At 44.3% G+C, this 19,808-nt stretch overlaps 1 protein-coding gene across 5 annotated transcripts in view; it reads right to left on the reverse strand.

The window, feature by feature from the left end:
* Positions 1 to 19,808, reverse strand: part of PDE8B (phosphodiesterase 8B) — a 275,841-nt gene that overhangs the window by 233,608 nt on the left and 22,425 nt on the right. For 3 of the 5 annotated variants that reach the window (XM_058729060.1, XM_058729061.1, XM_058729059.1), the window contains exon 1: positions 12,109 to 12,931. The exons of the other annotated variants lie outside the window; for them this stretch is intronic. In XM_058729060.1, the coding sequence (XP_058585043.1) occupies positions 12,109 to 12,462 (354 nt within the window). In that variant the 5' untranslated portion in view covers positions 12,463 to 12,931. Of the gene's footprint in view, positions 1 to 12,108; positions 12,932 to 19,808 lie in introns of those variants that run through there. 5 annotated transcript variants of the gene reach the window in all.

Raw genomic sequence — 19,808 nt, forward strand, 5'->3', positions numbered from 1 at the left:
CTCCCTGAGTGAATGGCACAGGCTCTCCCTCGTCTGCTTCCTCACCCTCTAATTAAACCCGCTTCTCCCAAAAGACACATGTACAAAAGAAACACTAGTTCTAATTCAATTTTACGTTTCTATCACAACACTGTAAATATACTCCAGCTACATAATGGTCTACATACTTTTTTGGGTTAACCCAGAAACCTAAATGCCACATATAACATTGCTTCTATATGAAAATCCTTTCTCAATACCAACTAGATGGCTTACAAAGTATTTTTGTCATATAATCTGCATATAAATGTGAGCGTTGTCTTTTATGTTAATCCAAAGTATTTCCAGATTTGTTTTTAAGTTTATTTATTTTAAGAGAGAGAGAGAGAGCGAGCGAGCACGGGCACATGAGTGGGGGGTGGGCAGAGAGGGGGGCGGGGAGGGGGGAGAGAGAGAGAATCACAAGCAGGCTCCATGCCCAACACAGATCCTGATTCTGGGTTTGATCCCATGACTGTTGAGACCATGACCTGACCTGATTTTTTTTTTTTTTTTTGATTCAAAGTTCTCACCTTTGACACAAGGAAGTGGTTCTAGCCATTTGTTCCACCTTCTTCCCCCTTCTCGAAAATTTCCACAAAGATGAGGGGTGAATGTGCCTGCAACACTCCACCCTGCCAATGTCCTTAGGGAGGGCAGGATAATGCACCACACTCCCTTCCTTTCACCAGCTCCTCCGAAAGGGATGAAGGCTCCCTGACCACTCAGCCAGCCCTGAAGTCTCACTGTAGTCTCATGGTCCTAAGAAGCCATATCACTAAAGAAAGGGGTGCTGGGCTTTGCAAAGCTCACCCAGGGCAACACTCATGACTCAATAAATGGACAAAGAAGCCGACCACAGAGACAGAGGGGCCTGTGGGGATCCAATGTATATAGGGTCCCAGAACAGCTCGTACATTTGGGAGGAACAGGGCACGAAGCTTCATGCAAAGCCATCAGCCTCAGCCTCCTGCCCCAGCACCGCCTCCCAGAGCACTCACATGGTGGACTCCAATGCTTGCCCCACCACTGACAAAGCTGATTCTTTGCTCTGTTCTACCTTTATGTGGCTATCACTGTTTTGGGAATCACTCTCTCAAGGGAACTCTGGGAAGGAGATATTATATCCAGAGTTTGTATCAGATCGTGGGGGCAAAGAAAAACTTTCAGTTCCAGCTACGGCTCAGATCAAAACACTATTAAGGCTTCTGAAGCATCAACAGATGGGGCAGCTTTTGCTTTCATCACAGCCAGTTTCTAGGCCAAGATTGTCAATCAATTTTGTAAGCTAAAAATGAAGATGAGTCTCATATGGCCCCAAAACCACTCCTAAGTGTGGTTTGGGCTATTGGGTCATTACCAGCCTCCATAAACTGGTACTTTCCTTTCCATGTGGCCTTTGCTCTTACTTGAAGCTCCCTCAGCAGGAACTTGGGCATGGACAAAAGCCCCACCGACTCTGAACTCATCACCTTCCAGGTCTACAACTTTAATGTTATTTGTGGATCTGATGTCAGAAAACAGCACTTTTCTTTTTATCCATGTTACCCTGCATGACAGGTTGCTAAAAAATCTCCCATGTGTCTTCCTGTAGAAATCCCCAACATTCGGGGTCTTCTTTCAGTTTTCTGACTCACACAGGCAAGCCGGTCCCAGTAGCTAATCATTACACCTTCCTCTCGGTCTCACATTTATAACATATTGGGTTTTTTTCAACAGTAGACCACAAATGACAGCACCTGAAATGCAGCAATATAAAAAGCAACAGAGCGTATGCAAAATGGCTTTAAGCCCAGTTTGTAGACTAAAGCTTTAGGTTATAGGTTTACGCCAAAGAATTCCACACAGAACCACCTCGAGATAACCCCAAGGCCTCGATCTTTGAAGGCAGAAGCTTTGTGCAGCTTCTGGATGCCATGGGAGCCACACCCCAGCTTCCACCTTGGACTGGCAACATTCTACCACGCCGTCTCCTTTGAAAATTCAACAGATACAGGGGCGCCTGGGTGGCTCAGTCGGTTAAGCGGCAGACTTCAGCTCAGGTCATGATCTCGCGGTCCGTGAGGGCTGTGAGTTCGAGCCCCGCGTTGGGCTCTGTGCTGACAGCTCAGAGCCTGGAGCCTGTTTCAGATTCTGTGTCTCCCTCTCTCTGACCCTCCCCTGTTCATGCTCTGTCTCTGTCTCAAAAATAAATAAATGTTAAAAAAAAAAAAAAAAAAGAAAATTCAACAGATACAGATCAAACCCATGTCTGCAGCAGCAGTTTCCAAAGCTTCAGGATAACACATCTATATTTAAATCCAGTTAGTCACCTACATTGGCCAAATCAATCTACTTGTAAGTGGAATAAAACACAAATATGTGCCTCAAAAATGTCAAAATCTCAATAACCAAAATCTTGTTTTAATGACAAAACAGAAATCATAGCAACGGCAAGATTATTGGGAGCTAATATTTGTACGACACTTACAAAGTGCCAAGTACTATGTTCAGTTAAAAACAATGACAACATGGTCTGCCAAAGCTTCTCCAATTTTGTACACATTTTACACTCTCCACCCATCTCAAAACAACTACCAGTTCAAGCTAATAGAAGGGATGACAGTGGATGTGAAAAACCTCACCCACAAGGCCCCCCGACTACCACCCCCACCCAACCTGTTTGTCACCACTCAGCTCTAAGTAACTCCATACACAGTTCTAGCAGCAGCCATGCTTACTCACGCCTTCCTGCTGGTATGGGAGACAGTAAAGTGCAGTAGGTGGTTCTGACTGGGATTCAAACAATCTTGACTCAAATTTCAGTTCTCACCTTGAGCAATTTATCCCCCTGCACAGTAGCGCTTTCCTCTTTTGTAAAATTGTGGAGACAATTTTTAGCTCATAGTGTTTTTTAAGTAGTTTGGGTGAAACGATGTTTACGAAGTGGTCTGTAAACAGCAAGGACTTTAACAACGCCTAATGTTATTATGTGCGTTCTACATACCTTGTTGCAAAATGTACAAACCATACATGAAAATTTGAATTCGCCTGGAAATAAGAGACAACCATGAAGTATTCTTTCATTGATGGATTATCCAAAAGTAAAACAGTCACTTGATTTTTATTACAGCAATCACAAGGTTCTCAACTACTTTTCTGTGAACTGTCCCTAAGGGGGCAGAAAGGAGATCAAAGAAAAGAATGGTAAATAGTAAAGCAACATAATCCTAAATAAAAGCTAGCTTTTATCCACGAGTGGGAGAAGAGAGAAAATGGAGAGGAAGCTATCAAGACCCAATTCTAAATACTCCAACTTGTTAAAAAGTGGTATTTTCCATCAGATGTTTTTTATCAAAACATAACTACCCAGATTTCCACTGTATTACAGGTAATATTTACTTCTAAAAATGAACTCCTAAGCACATTTGAACGTTTTCAAATTTGTTTTCAATACATGTATTCTTTATTAAAAATATCAGCTTGCAAACACATGGTAAAACTTGTTTAACAACTTTCTGAGGCAGGGAGCAGGAAAGTACAACCTGACCAAAAATGTAATAAACTGGCTAAACTGGGTTCCCATTTAGCGAACTTCAACCTTAGAGTACTTTCTCCCTCCACAGCCTCTTCCTGGGCTTTGAGATCAATGGGAGAGGGGACAGTGAGCCAAGGGGAGAGCAGAGACATTTCTATTAGAGACCAAACATTTGTGTCCTCCAAAATCCCTATGTTGCAGCCCTAATCCTGATGGTATTTAGAAGTGGGACCTTTGGGGGGCGCCTGGGTGGCTCAGTCAGTTAAGCGTCCGACTTCAGCTCAGGTCACAATCTCGCGGTCCACGAGTTTGAGCCCCGCGTCGGGCTCTGGGCTGATGGCTCAGAGCCTGGAGCCTGCTTCCGATTCTGTGTCTCCCTCTCTCTCTGCCCCTCCCCTGTTCATGCTCTGTCTCTGTCTCAAAAATAAATAAACGTTAAAAAAAAAAAAAAATTAAAAAAAAAAAAAAAGAAGTGGGACCTTTGGGAGGTAATGAGATTTAAAGGAGGTCATGAGGGTGGGGTTCTCATGATGGGATTAGTGTCCTGTGAGAAGAAGAAGAAACACCACAGCTTGCTTACTCTCTGGCATGTGAGGACACAACAAGATGGTGGCCATCTGAAAGCCAGGAAGAAAACTCTCACAAGGGACAGAATCTGCCAGCACCTTGATCTTAACTTTCCAGCCTCCAGAACAGTGTGAAATGTCTGTTATTTAAGCTATCCTGTTGATGGTATTTTGTTATAGTAGCCAAAGCTAAGAAAGTGTCCAAGGAGAGCCAGGGCAGAGAATGAACAAGGAGGAGGACATGTTTTCAGCAATAACTTAGAGGTCTCCCAACAAGGTAAATGGACATATTTTAATATTAGTCATTACAAAGAAAACAAACAATAAATTAACTGACCATTTAAAAATGCCACTATTGGGGAGCTTGGGTGGCTCAGTCAGTTGAGGGTCCAACTTTTGATTTTGGCTCAGGTCAGGATCCCAAGGTCATGGGATCAAGCCCCGCAGGGGGCTCAGCATGGAGCCTGCTTAACATTCCCTCCTTCCCTCCCTCCCTCCCTCTCTTACTCCCCCCCACCCCCCCCAAACCCTTTACCCTCTCTGCCCATCTTACTCATGTGTATATGCGCTCTTTAAAAGATAAATAAATAAAAATAAAAAAGAGGGGTGCCTGGGTGGCTCAGTCAGTTAAGGGTCCAACTCTTGATTTCTGCTCAGGTCATGATGGAACGGTTCGTGGGTTCAAGCCCTGTATTGGGCTCTGTGCTGTAGGTACAGAGCCTGCTTGGGATTCTGTGTCTCCCCCTCTCTCTGCCTACCCCCACCCCTGCCCCCACCCCTCTCTCAAAAATAAATAAGTAAACTTAAAAAAATAAAAGAAGAAAATGAGAATAAGGAAAAGAAAGTATCTTCTGATCTTTAAAAAAATAAAACTAAAATAAAAATGCTATTCTTTCAGAAAATTGTCAAGATTGCCCATCTTAATTTGAGCTTACTAGGGCACCTCTAATGATGTCGAATATCTTCTAACATTTGTTACAGATGGCCTTCTTGGTATGACCAGGATATTCTCTATCCTACTCTGGAAAAATCAGCAGGCTCCCTTGCCCTCTGTTTTCCAGGTGTGTTTGGACAAAAATGTCACTGGCTGGAGAACAACAGAATGAAGGTATGTACTCCTTTGACTCCCCATGCCAGGCCCAGGCCTCTGCTCACTGCATTCCTCCTTAAGACCACACCTTCTGGGGGCTTCCCTGTCCAGTAGGTTTGAGTTCTCAAGTTCCCATAATCATTCCCTCCTGTTACCTCTTCCAGGTGTTAACAGTACCCTCTTCTTCTAGCCTTAAAGGGCTTCCCCATCATTTGTTGATTTCCATTCATCCTGCAAACACATCTGATATAGTCTTTTCATTAATTAGTTGCAATTAAATCCTTGTGTATATGCAATCTGTTTCCTGCCCAAATGGCTTGGGTGGTCTAGCCTCACCTAGGTACAGGGTTTAATCATAGTCCTCTGACTGGTCACTGGCATCTCCTGTCGGTCCTAAGCTCTTTACACTTAGCAGGGGACCTCAAACAGAACAGAAAGTAAACACCTTCTGTTCCCCAATCGGAAGTCTCAACCTAACTTCACAGCAGTCACCTTTACTGAGCTCCTACATTCCAGATTTGACTTGTCCATCTAGCCCTGAAAGGCTCACCTGCTCCTCCACACTCTGGACTCTGTCTTCCCATCTGATTCTATAGGGCTCACTCCCTTCTTCCGATTTTAATTCTTAACAACCCGGTTAAGAAATGGGCAAAAGACACGAACAGACACTTTTCCAAAGAAGACATCCAGATGGCTAACAGACACATGAAAGGATGCTCAACATCACCCCTCACCAACCTGGTACCATAGGGTCTGTTCTGCCCTCACCAGCATGTCCCATCCTGCTTTAGCCCAAGTCCTGACTGGTGGTCAACAGGGTGTGGTTTCTGTAGACAAGTATCACCTCTGAAAGTCAGCATCTTACACTACATTACACTTCCTGGTTAGAAGACTTACTTAACAAAGTCAAAAGGAGAATCACCTGGTATTTCTTAAAATTTAGTATAACTACAGAGGAAGGCAGTGAAAATTAGGAAAGTTTGCTCACTGACTATAATTAACACATTGGAAGAAAGGAGGGGGGACTAAACTGTGATGAGATGAACTATGGCAGAAAAGAAATTTGAGTTTTACTAAATCAATTTGCAAGACTCATTTGGGCTTACTAAACTTTATGCTCCATTTAATAAGGAAAAACTGGTGAAAAGGACTAGCAAGGACTCCAAAAGCTGAGAACTGAATTTGGGCCTGGATCATGCCATGTCAACACATCTTAAACTCCCCCTTGCCTTGCAATTTCTCATCATGCAGGACATGGCCCAAGCAGGGCAGAGACACACAAGTGGCTATGATGGCAAAGCAAGATATAAGGACTTGCAAACCCCAGTGGATCCTGAGGAGAAGTCAAACCTCAAGAAACCAGAGTGGGACTACATGATCTAACACTCTCCCCATTTAGAGAATTTACAGCCAACACCGGAGGCTCTGAGTCCGACTTCATAAATGGGTATGAGGAGCTGCCCATACAGAAGCAAACTACAATGAAGGCAGGGTTTATGACTAATATCCCAAATACATGCAGTACTAGCCACTCTGCTAGAGGTAGCCCCACATAACGTCAAAAGTCAATTCATTTAAAAGCACTGGCTCTCAAAGTGTGGTTCCCAGATCAGCAACACCAACATATCCTCAAAGCTTGTTAAAACTCCCAGTTCTCTCCACACCTATATGCTCAACTCATCTTCTACAAAGCAGGCAAGAATATCCAATGGAAAAAAGACAGTCTCTTCAACAAAAAGGTGTTGGGAAAAATAGATGGTGACATGCAGAAAAATGAAACTAGACCACTTTCTTACGCCATACACAAAAATAAATTCAAAATGGATGAAAGATCTAAATGTGAGGCAGGAAACCATCAAAATCCTACAGGAGAAAACAAGGGGCAACCTCTCTGACCTTGGCTTCAGCAATTTCTTACTAGACACATCGCCAAATGCAAGGGAAACAAAAGCAAACCTAAAATATTAGGACCTCATCAAGATGAAAAGCTTATGCACACTGAAGAAAACAATGAAAAAAATAAGGTAGCCTACAGAATGGGAGAATATATTTGCAATGACATATTTGATGAAGAGTTAGTATCCAAAATCTATAAAGAACATAACTCAACACCCCTCAAAACAAACAACCCAGTTAAGAAATGGCCAAAACACATGAATAGACATCTTTCCAAAGAAGACATCCAGGTAGCTAACAGACACATGAAAAGATGCTCAACATTCCCTCATCATCAAAGAAATGCAAATCAAAACCACAATGAGATACCACCTCCCACCCATCAGCATGGCTAAAATTAGTAACACAAGAAACAACAGGTGTTGGTGAGGATGCAGAGAAAGGGGAACCTTCTTGCCCTGTTGGTGGGAAGACAAACTGGGGCAGCCACTCTGGAGAACAGTATGGAGGTTCCTCAAAAAGTTAAAAAGAACTACCCAACAATCCAGCATTTGCACTATTAGGAATTTATCACGATTTCATATATTGAAAAAAAATACAAAAATTAAAAAATTTTAAAAAAGGAATTTACCACAGGATACAAAATTACAGATTCAAAGAGGTACATGCACCCCACTGTTTACAGCAGCATTATCAACAACAGCTAAACTATGTAAAGAGCCCAAAGGCCCACTGACTAATAAATGGATAAAGAAGATGTGGGGGACACACACAACCCCACACACACACACACACACACCAGAATATTACTCAACCATCAAAAAGAATGAAATCTTGCAATTTGCAATGATGTGGATGGAGCTAGAACGTATTATGCTAAGCAAAAGAAGTCAATCAGAGAAAGAGAAATACCATGATTTCACTCATATGTGCAATTTAAGAAACAAATCAGATGAACACATGGGAAGGGAGGTCGGAGAGAAGAGAGGGAAATAAACCACAAGAGACTCTTAATGATAGAGAACTAAGGGTTGATGGAGGGAGGTGGGTGGGGGGATAGCCTAGATGGGTGATGGTATTAAGAAAGGCACCTGTTGGGATGAGCACTGGGTGTTATAAGTGATGAAGCACTGATTCTACTCATAAAACCAGTATTTCACTGTATGTTAACTACAATTTAAATTAAAAAAAAATCCAAATTGTCAGGGCTTACCCAAGGCCTAGTAAATCAGAAACTCTGGGAATGGGGCCAAGCAATCCACATTTTAACAAGCCTTCCAGGTGATTCTGATATACACTAAAGAATACTTAGAGAACAAAAATGACTTTTTCAAAATGGTTTATCCCTCCCCCAAATAACTACCAAAATTATTAGTTTTTATTAATTATCATAAGGTCAGAAAAATATTTTTCCTTTTATATACAATCAGTTTGGGTTTGCCCTCACTGATTCAGAAAGCCATGGGATGGATAACATAGAAGTCGTTAGTGACTCAGGCGCACCCTCTTAAAAGAATCCGCGTTAGGCTCTGCTTACCAAAGTTCACGGATATTCACTGAATCCCCGGCATCTACAACGGAATATGGCACCAACACTGGCTGAGTGAATAAATGAGCATGATGAATAGAGGAAAAAAAGGGAGTTGGTGATGCTGCCTATCAACACAGAATCACTTGGAAACTAACAAGGTCCTGCGCCTGATCCACAACAGTTAACCCACCCAGAGACAGCTGCAAGTTGACTATACTGTCAAGGCAGACAGTTGTAACTGGCTGCTCCGTCCTGCCTGCCTCCCAGCTGCAGCAGCTGGTATGAGAAAAGAAGACTTACAAGAACCACCTGATCGTCTCAGAGACAGGTTCGACCATCTCCTCAGGAATTCCGAACAAGAATTAGACAACTGGTACAGTATGAGGAGCGGGCATTCTGCAGCCGTCTCCTGCTGGAGTACTATTTTTAAAAAGGCAAACCAGAGGGAGACAAATTACATGGAAGTTGCATTTTTACAGCAATTGGGAGACAAATCTAACTTCTTACCAGAAATGGAAACCCATATGATATCATTGTACTGCATAATGAATTATTAATGCTTATAATTTTTTTAATAAATTAGGTATTCAGGAAGGTTCCTGTTGACATCATGTTTGACATCATAATGCTTCATCATTCTAAAAGCTTAATGAGATGAATTATTGCTAGAAAAGGGAAAGAGAGAAATCAAGCACACATTTTTGCACTCTGGGGAATAGACCAGAGACCAAGTAGATAATAAGAATATGGTTTGGAATTGATGTACAAAGAGGAAATTAAAAAAAAAATAAAATAAACTATTACAACCCACTACCACTGTAAATAGGACCAAATGGCAAAGACTTTATTTTTCCACCTGAGCATTTAGGAAAAGGGGGAGGGGAGGCATGACGAGCAACTATCTCAAACTGTTAAGGCAGAAGAATTCTTATTCTAAAAAAAATGGAAGTAAAGTTTTTATAAAATTAACTCATCCACAAGAGTATGGAACATGTGAATATTGGAAAAGATAATACTACATTGAGTCACAAGTCCCAAAAGAATACTACTAAATATACTAAAGCAAGTCTGTGATAATAATTCTTTATGATTTGTGTAAAATAGTAACTCTGGTCTCAAATTTAATTTCAAATATATAGTTTCTGAGATCTACACATGCAACTTAGCATTGAATTACTGAACCAGCAGTTTCATTCCCAGCATTCTTAGTAAAGGGTTGGACTTAATTAAGCTCTTATTTGGAAATCCTGTTGATAAAGCAATGCGAGTTAAATTCCTATTCAGGTCAAGCCTTTAACACTTCAGTCAAGCAGCAATGATATTTCTACAAGTTTATACTAGCTGCTAATAATTGGGACTCATTTTCCCTCCAGTTTTTACTCCATTTGCTAAGGAGCCTCTTGAGGGAAGTATTAAAACTTGGAGAGTGAATTCATTCATTATTCTTTCAATAAACAAACATGGAATAGCTAAAGTTGCCAGGTAGTAAATTGGGATTCTTGCTACTCTAAAAGGCAAAAATATACATTTTCGCTTACACAACCAAAAAATGATCACGGAGTTCGTAAGTTGTCACCAGTCTGAACTACTTCATATCTTCGAATTTCCTGTTCAACGAGAAATCAAAAGCTATTAAATAATTTTTTCTTTTAATGTTTATTTATTTTCGACAGAGACACACAGAACGCAAGCAGGGGAGGGGCAGAGACAGGAGGAAACACAGAATCCAAAATAGGCTCCAGGTTCTGAGTTGTCAGTACAGAGTACAACGCGGGGCTCGAACCCACAAACCGTGAGATCACGACCTGAGTCAGTCAAAAGCCCAACTGACTGAGCCACCCAGGCACCCCAAAAGGCTATTTTTTTAAATAATATCCCTATTTAATTACTTCACCAAATATAACATTTTAATCCCATTAAATTGCTAATGCCCTCCCCCCACCCCGTGAACCAGGGGGCGGAGGGAGGGAAGCTTAACAAAAGAAAAATACAGTGTTCAGCACATGCCTCTATAACAAATATTCAACTGATAGGTTGTACTGTCATGAATCCAGGTCTCCAGTCTTTGGATATTCTGTCATCATACAGTCAATATTCAAGAGCTGGAAGAGAAAGCTTATACCTGGTACACCGTAGGTACTCAATAAATGGCATTTTCATTATAGTAATTATCGTATTATCATATTACGTGACTATTACCAGAGAAATACCACAACTATAAATAAATCTGGTTAAGCTTCGTGTTCAAAATCAGATGCTGTTATGGTAAGTTCACTAAAAGAAGCTTTTGGTCTCCCAGACTGAAACCCTACATGGCACTCTTCTCTTCACCCTTCCACTGAAGGCTGGCTTTATCCAATCAAGACTAGGAGCCTACTCACACTAGGCCAACTGTTGAACAACTTCTCAAGTGTCAAACATACAATTGTGTCCTTCTCAAATAATCCTTGCAACGGTTCCTAGTAATCAATTGCCCGTGTAAAAGCTGCGATTCTAAGTAACATGACCAGTCATAGAGATGTATTTTTTTTCCTTTGCACAACGGGATGTGTCATTGTCATTCTGTTTGCTACAATGATAAAAGGCCCAGTGGCCAGATTTACACAATTAAAACCCTCTTGAATTTAACAGTATTTTGAGAACAGGTGGGCCTATTAAAACAATCGCTTTTCTTTGTCATTAAAGAAATTGCTAGTGACTGCTTTAATCATTTAAACAATTTTTTCCACTTCCTCAAAATTCCACTCTCCTGTTAGATGAAATGCATGTTCAGAATCTTCGTCTTCAGACAGCTGCACTGCGCTGGAAGCCACTTCCCCTCACTGTAGCTCAGCTGACCCTCCAAACTAACAGCCAGGTTCACCCAATTATGTCCAGGATGCAGCCATCCCCAAGAAGTGACAAAGAACAGGTCTCACTCTAGTCTCCTTCCTCTATTCCCTTCCTATGTCTCTCCACAAAACACAAACACCCTTATTCATTCACAAATCCCCACACTCGATCCCTGTGGCTAAGACTCCGTGCAGCTTGGCTGGCCTTCCCAGGTGAAACGCTGAATACGAGGCACTATCGTATCCTTGCACCGGGGCTGCACCATTCACCTGCAGGGCAGACAAATCCAGCCCCGTGCTCAGATTTCATTCAGTCAGACTCGCCACCCAATGCTCTCAATGATATCCACCCCACCTCCTGAGTTAACGGAGCCACAGCCTTCCGGCCCTCAATGAGAAATCGGCCAACCCACCAGCTTCCCAACGCGCTCTCTTCTCCACCCCGTCCCCCAGAACCAGCTCCCAGGACCCCTCCAGGGGTCTCTTCTGCTCACATTTCCCAGGCCCCCATCGCTCCCACACATTTAAAGTAAACTCCTCCTTAGTGACAACCTCCCAAACCAACCGCGTCACGGCCACTCAACTCCGCCGGAGCCCCCTACTCGTGCTAACCCCGCCCGGACGGGGCGGGCGGCCCCCCACCAGCCTGAGCCGTTTACCTTGACGCTGGTGTAGCTGGTCTGGGTCTCGGCCTCCGCGCTGCTGCAGCAGTGGCGCCTCCGGCCCCTGCAGGTGGTCGTGGCGGGGGCTGCGGAGCCCGCGCTGCTGCTGCCGCTGCTGCCGCCGCTGCCCAGCTCAGTGCGGGCTCTGCGGACGCGGGCGGCCCCGGGGGGTCCAGACGCGCGGCTCCGGGAAATAACGTCGGCGGCGTCGGTCTGGACGAAGAGGCCGTGCAGGGGGGCGGCGGGGCCCTGCGACACGCTGGTGGTCTGGCGGGGCGAGTTGGACTCGTCAGAGTCCCGGCAGTAGATCACGCCGCTCTGCGAGACGTGGATGCTGGGGGCACAGCCCATCCCTCGGCCGGGCTTCCCAGCGCGCCCGCCCGCGCCCCTGGCCGCCCGGACCCAGGGCACCCACGGCCACCTGCAGTGAGGGGGCGGGCGCCTCGGCGGCGGCGGAGGCACCCGAACTGCGCGCCCCCCGACCTGCCTGGCCGCCCCTCCGTCGGACTCGCCGCGGCGGCCCCCGCCGAGCCTCCGGGGGCTGCGCGCGTCACCCCAACTTTCCCTTCTGGGCCATCTTCCTCCCCGAGCAGGAGAGCGCGCACACACAGCGCCCCGCGCGCACCGGCGGCCGCCACCCTCCCTGCCGCGGCGCCCCAAACACGCTCCTCTCGCCTACGGCTTCCCCTCCTCCCTCTGCTCCTCCGGCGCCGCCGCCCAGCTGGACCTCGCCGGGCTCCTGCGCCCGCGGCCCCTGGGCCAGGGCGCCCGCCCGCCTGCACCTTCTTTACCCACTTTCGGTCCGCGCCCGTTCCCCTCCCTCCCTCGCTTCCACCCTCCTTCCTCTCCGGGTGCCCCCGCTCCGCAGCCGCCGCCGCTCCGGCCCCACTGCGCCCCTCGGCCCCGCCCGACGCTCCCGGAGCTCTCCCCGGCTGGGCGAGCGTGCCCGCCGCCCCGCTCGGCCCACGGGGCTCCAACGCGCTGCAGCTGGCTCCACGCCTCCGCGCCCGCCCTCCTCCTGCGCGGTCCGAGGCCTCGTCCCTTCTGTACCCGCTGCCCCTCGCGGCACACACTCCGTGCCGGCCCTGAGGGCTGTGTACCCTGGGTAGCACTGCAATATGCTTCTCGCCTTTCACGAAGGAACACATTTTACCGCATGCCTGAGCAAAACACCAAGACGCCCCTCCCCAACAGCCCAAGCCCACCCAATTGACTAGCTTGCCTCTCGGCATACTCAGGGAGTTAAGGAGAGACCTAACGCTTCTGTAGTCCACCCATCACTTCCCCCACATACTCTAAGAGCAGAGTTGAATGGAGTCTGAGTCTTCAGAAGAAGTCCATTCCATGTCTAACCTCAACATTTGGAGGTTCATGCCAAGGGATGGGAGGCCCTGCAGAGGAAAGAACCCATAAATGCACACAAATTCCCCCTAAGATCCATGCAAGGAACATAAAGAAGCCACCCACGTGGTCCTGGGCTTTCTCCTCCAGAGTTTTCACCTCCTGCTTGGGTGTCACCTAATTTTCACCCTGGCTTCTACCCCAACCAGCCTCCTGCTGTCACCTGCTGTTGCCCACACTCTGGGCTGGGCATTCAAAACTGCCTTCCCTTCTTTACCTGAATGAGGCACACATGAGCCAAGCTCACTCAAGGAGGATAAGAATACCTTTAAAAGCAAGGCTGCCATTCATCCTCCCCATGATTTGAAATGTGGATTAGAGATGCGAGACACCACGGCCATTTATTCATTGGTTCTTGCAGTGATTCCTGGCGGCTGCCAGAGGCACAGGGGAGAAATGAGACGGTCTAAGAAATAAGTCAATCTAGAGTTGTTTACAAGAGCAAGGGCAAGAACACAGAGTCATGGTGCTAAGTACAAAGAAATAAGTATCCAATTTGAAACAATTTGTTTGGTTCTTCACTTCCTTTCTGTCTTAGTCAACTTTTAAAGTGGCTGAAGACTTCCAGTGACAGCTCCTAACCTTAATAGAGAAGCAAGGTGTCACCCCACATCTCAAATTCAAATATAGAAAGGAAAAACAACTAGTCTAATCTAATTCTATCTTTGTTTCTCTGCTTTTCAGGTTAGTACTCCAACTTTCCAACTTTTTAGTCTTCTTTTTTTTTTTTTATGACATGAAGAATTCTCCAGTTATCGCAGAAAAAGTCTATGCTGTGTTTCTAATGGACAGGCAAATTGCTCATAAAATTTCTGTGCAGGTTGGGTTCCCCAAGACTCTGTGATGGTGTTTAGCAGGCAAAAAGATTTATTAGAAAGCCTTCCTAGAATCACCAACTGGAAGGGAAGGAGGGAGTGAGGCAGGAGAGACTGAGCAGAAGGAGAAACTAAGCTAGAATAAGGTCTTAATGAAAGCCTCAAGCATCCCTGCAGGAGGGGAGGGATTCTGCAGTTGGGATGACCTTTCAGAGTCATCTGAGGCGAGGCTAGGAGGTGGGTCTTTACATCCCCACTAAGTGACTGATAGGCTATCTCAGCAACGTTGGGCAAGGCCGCTCTCTTCAACTGAACCAATCCCCTTATGAGACTGACAGCTGAACTGAGGGCTTTCGGCTGGCAGCTCTCCCCCAGCTGGAGTGTTATCTTTTTCCTGGCATCATGCCTTCTTCCTCCACAGTTCCCTTCCAGGCTCGCTGGGTCCATGCTTCTTTGGCCCTATCCATGCCAATAAGAGCACCACATTAAATGGTCGAGACTGAGAAATAGAGATAATCATTCATTTGAAAAATGAGCCTCATGGCTGCCACCTGCTCTACTTCCAAGGGACTATTAAGAATCTGATGAAACAGGGGCGCCTGGGTGGCGCAGTCGGTTAAGCGTCTGACTTCAGCCAGGTCACGATCTCGCGGTCCGTGAGTTCGAGCCCCGCGTCAGGCTCTGGGCTGATAGCTCGGAGCCTGGAGCCTGTTTCCGATTCTGTGTCTCCCTCTCTCTCTGCCCCTCCCCCGTTCATGCTCTGTCTCTCTCTGTCCCAAAAATAAATTAAAAACGTTGAAAAAAAAATTAAAAAAAAAAAAAGAATCTGAGGAAACATCATCAAAGTGAAATTATAAAAGCACTATTCTCCAGGAATAAGTGCTATTCTCAGGAGCTAATATAAGTGATATTCTCAGGAGCTAATCATTCCTAAAGCTCATCTATGATTCTCTTATATGTACCCATTTCAGTCATCCTTCAAGGAGTGGCGGCCTTTTTTGCAGTTTAGAGCCATGCTAATTCTCATGCTACAGTGTCCACTTCTTCAGGGTTTCCTCTAAGAATGTGGTTACTATATTGAAACCACCCAGAGAAGAGAAAAGGGCCAGTCACTGGCTGAGGCTTTTCAAGGCAAGAAGATAAAACAGAAATGACAAGCACTCTTCTGGTGGAGAGCATTCGACACTGAATCACGAAGGGACAAGGTTCCCCAGAAACAAATTTAGGTTGAACTTTCTACATTAAAGAAAGATTAAGCCTTGACAGAGTAGATAACATCAAGGTACCTATCAAATAGTACAGAACTGCTTTAGTATATGAATTGAATACTTTGTACTGGGACCAGTGCCCTTCACTGAATGCTACTCTTCTGAGCAGAAGATGGAATGAGGGAAATGCGCTAAGTATCCATTTTTCCACCTATTCCCAGAGCAGCAAGAGTTCCAGTATCCTCCTCAGACACAGCTCCCACTGCCAACTCTGGCTTTGTAAAAGGAAAAGAAAAAAAAGGTATCCCTATCATCTCCACCAAGTGTTCTCAGTGGGAATGTGTAACCTCCCCTAGGATTGGCACTGATCTGGTCACTGAAACACGTGGAAGTGTAGAAGTGTGCAAGTGAAGGAGAAATGGCTTCACTGAAATCATTCCCTAGCTTAGCTCTGAGGTCTGAGTTCTTGCTTGGATACGTGATTTCTGGACCGATTCCCATGCCACAATTTCAATGCATTCCAGGACAAAAGCAAAGTCTACAAGCTCAGACACTGCAGATAAAATTTAGGCTCAAGTTACATAATAGGGCCAGAGAAACCCAACATTATAAAACAATTAAATTAAGTGGAAAAAAAAAAAATGTAGTTACATTCAATGTCCAAGAAACAAATCAAAAGAAAGCAACCTAAATCAGAAATGTCTTCAAAAACTAAACCTCAGATATGTCCAGGGTCAGCTGAATGGCCTGTATGTTTTATACTGATGTCAAATAAGAGCTTATTTCAGAATTATGACCCAGAGGCACCATAAGATCATGAACAATTAAGGTCATTTCCCATTCTAAAATGGCATGACTCTTCCAGAACTCCTCTAAAGAAGCAGAAAATGTGATTAATACATTGTGAATGATTCTTAACCAAAAAGGTTAAAACAACAGCAGCTTTCTGATCGATCTTTAGATAACCAAACATTTAATCAACCAATCAACCTTACAGAGCTTCTGGATTCAAACTACATTCCTAATGGCGGAGCTTTATTGGAAATCTAACCACCTGATAAGTGAAATGAGACAGTGTATTAAGAAGCCTGGTACAGGGGAAGGTTCATTGAACTCCGAGTGAGGAGGGCGAATCCAAAACCTACTGCTGCCTCTTATAGCTGTATAACCTGGGGCAAGTCACTTAACCTTGGGCCCCCAATTTCCTAGGTAATCTCCAAAATCTCCAAATCACCAACATTTGGGGATGCTATGAAATTTTCACTTCCTCTTATTAAATTATTTTAAATTTAGAAGAATGGAATCTTTGAACAGAATGAGTGATGTCAAACCTGACTGCCCATCAGAATCATCCTAAGGAATTTGTCAGAGATATAGCAGTTCCCTTGTCCCATCCCTGGGACTTAGATCCAGGGGTCAAGGACAGGTCCAGCATCTGCCAGCAAAGAAAGCAAGTCTAGTGTACCCTTTCTACAGACTCCCCTGGAAACTAGAGTAAAAGTCACAGTCCTTTATAGGAGCCTACAAAACCCTACCTGATGTGGCCCGTACCTGGCCTTTCTCAGCCCTCTTCCCTCTTGCCCTCACTCTCTCTGCCTCAGGCGGACTGGCCTCCTGGCCGCCTCTCCAGGAAACCTAACATTATTAGCCAGGAGCTCTTCCCTCTGACATGGCGAACTTCCTCACTCTCCTTAAGTCTCTGCTCAGATGTCATCTATGTAGCAATTCCTGTTTAAAATCACAACCCACAACGCTCCATTGTCTCTCCATCACTCCTGATTCCCCTCAGCCTGCTCTAGTTTTCTTCTTCCATGGCGCTTATCACCTTCCAGCTTATTATATAATTAGCTCCTTTATTATTATGCTGATTGTCTATCTTCACCCACTAGCATATAGGCTCTACCAGGGCAGGAACTTTTTGGTTTCTTAGTCACTGATGGCTCCCAAATTCCTAGAACAATGCCCAGCACATAGTAGGTGCTAAAATATTTGCTGAATGAATTTTTTTCTCCTATTTCTTCCTCCTTTGCCTTTCTCTTAACTGTTATGACTCAAAAAAAATTTTTTTAATCTTGTAATGAGAGAGTTTTATGTTCTATGCTCTTAGTTTTTAAAGTCAATTTGATCTAGGGGCGCCTGGTTGGCTCAGTCGGTTAAGTGTCCAACTTCAGCTCAGGTCATGATCTCATGGTTTGTGGGGTCAAGCTGTGCTGACACAGCTTAGAGACTGGAGCCTACTTCGGATTCTGTGTCTCCCTCTCTGTCTGCCCCTCGCCCATTCATGCGCTCGCGCTCTCTCTCTCTCTCTCTCTCTCTCTCTCAAAAAAAACATTAAAAAAAGTTTTAAGTCAATTTGATCTAATAATCCTCCTTTTGGTAATATACATCAGAAAAAGCCAACAGAGAGGTGCCTCAGTGGCTCAGTCAGTTGAGTGGTTGAGCGACCACTCTTGGTTTCGGCTTAGGTCATGATCTCACGGTTTCATGGGTGCGAGCCCCGACTCGGCTCACAGAGCAGAGCCTGCTTGGTATTGTCTCTCTCTCCCTCTCTCTCTGCCCCTCCTCCCACTTGCACTGCTCTGTCTCTCTCAAAATAAATAAATAAAATTTTTAAAAAGCCAACAGAATAAAATGATTTATACAAAGATGTTTGTAATACTATTTGCAATAATAAAACTGGAGAGAATACAAACATCAAACACTTATGGAATGGCTCGAAAAACTACACCAACATGTCAGAATACCACTATTTAACTGTGCACAGATGAAATAATGTTAGGTGAAAAATATGTAGTATATGTAGATTGATTACAGCTATGTAAAATGCGTATCTATCTGTCAAGGCTCATAAGTGAATGTAAAGTGACATAGATGAGAAATAGGAGCTTACTTGATTTCTTTTTCTGAAAAACTTAACACAAAAACATGTAAATGAATAAGCATTATGTTGCCTAATATCTCCTCCAAAAAAAAATTAGCTAAATGTATTTTCTTTTCTTTTTTTTTTATTTTTTTTTTTAACGTTTATTTATTTTTGAGACAGAGAGAGACAGAGCATGAACGGGGGAGGGGCAGAGAGAGAGGGAGACACAGAATCGGAAGCAGGCTCCAGGCTCTGAGCCATCAGCCCAGAGCCCGACACGGGGCTCGAATTCACGGACTGTGAGATCGTGACCTGAGCCAAAGTCGGAGGCTTAACCGACTGAGCCACCCAGGCGCCCCTAAATGTATTTTCTTTCAGGAACTTCCACTGATTTTTTTTCCTTCAGACAGAAGATGGAAGATGGAAAAAATTAAAGAAGGAATCAGAGATAGATGGAGACAAAGAGAAATTAAGTGCATACACATTTACAAAAGAAATACTGAGCCAGACACAGTATACAGGCAAAAAGAAAGTGAAAGATAAAGACATAGGGAGCCACTTACATGGTGAAATACTCCTGCCAAATGGGTATACAGATACAGGTCCTTTAAGAATTATACATTTAACTATAAGTGCATCACTTCTTGGACCTTTTGCCATGGACCAAATGAAATTTAGGAGAAGGTTTGGCTTGTAGGACGGTTTTCCTATGCCAGTTGTAAAATATGCAAACAGAGAATATGTAACAAGAGATTCAGCCAACATCTGACTTCCTAAGGTCAGTATCATTAAAATGGAATCCACTGTGCACTGGGCCCTGAATCCATGTTATACAGAAGTGATCCAACCTTCCCAATTACAAGAATACCTCAGGAGGGACTGGCTCAGTGTTAGACACGGAGTCCAAAATATCTTTGCTACTCAACTTCAGAATTCTCCTGGACTCAAACAGGCTATGAGAGATATAACATTCATTTCCAAAAATCTTGTAAATACATTTCACAAGAGTATCAGGCATTAAAAAATATATACAAATAAAACACACAGTATAGCCCTACTTCAAAGGAGCTTATAAAACAATCAGGTAGATGGGACTTACACACAAGAAATGACAGAGCATAATGCAAGAGTGTTAAGGTATGAGAACAAAATTGAGTTGTCTGGTCAATTCTTTATAGTAGTTTTGACAACTGGGGAAGGCCTGTTGGAGAAGGGCCATGTCAGCTTTTCAAGTGAGGGAAACAGTATGAGCAAAGGCCTAGAGGCAGAACTAACCTTGGTGGATTCAGAAGACAGTTAGCAGATGAGATCTCTAGACAGTGTCTCCTGAGGGATGGTAAAATTAGAAGGGGAAAAAAGAGACAGAAGTCCAAAGACCCTGAAACTTCTATACATAGTGGAAGTCACTGT

Source organism: Neofelis nebulosa, chromosome 1, assembly GCF_028018385.1.
Source record: "Neofelis nebulosa isolate mNeoNeb1 chromosome 1, mNeoNeb1.pri, whole genome shotgun sequence".
Lineage (NCBI taxonomy): Eukaryota > Metazoa > Chordata > Mammalia > Carnivora > Felidae > Neofelis > Neofelis nebulosa.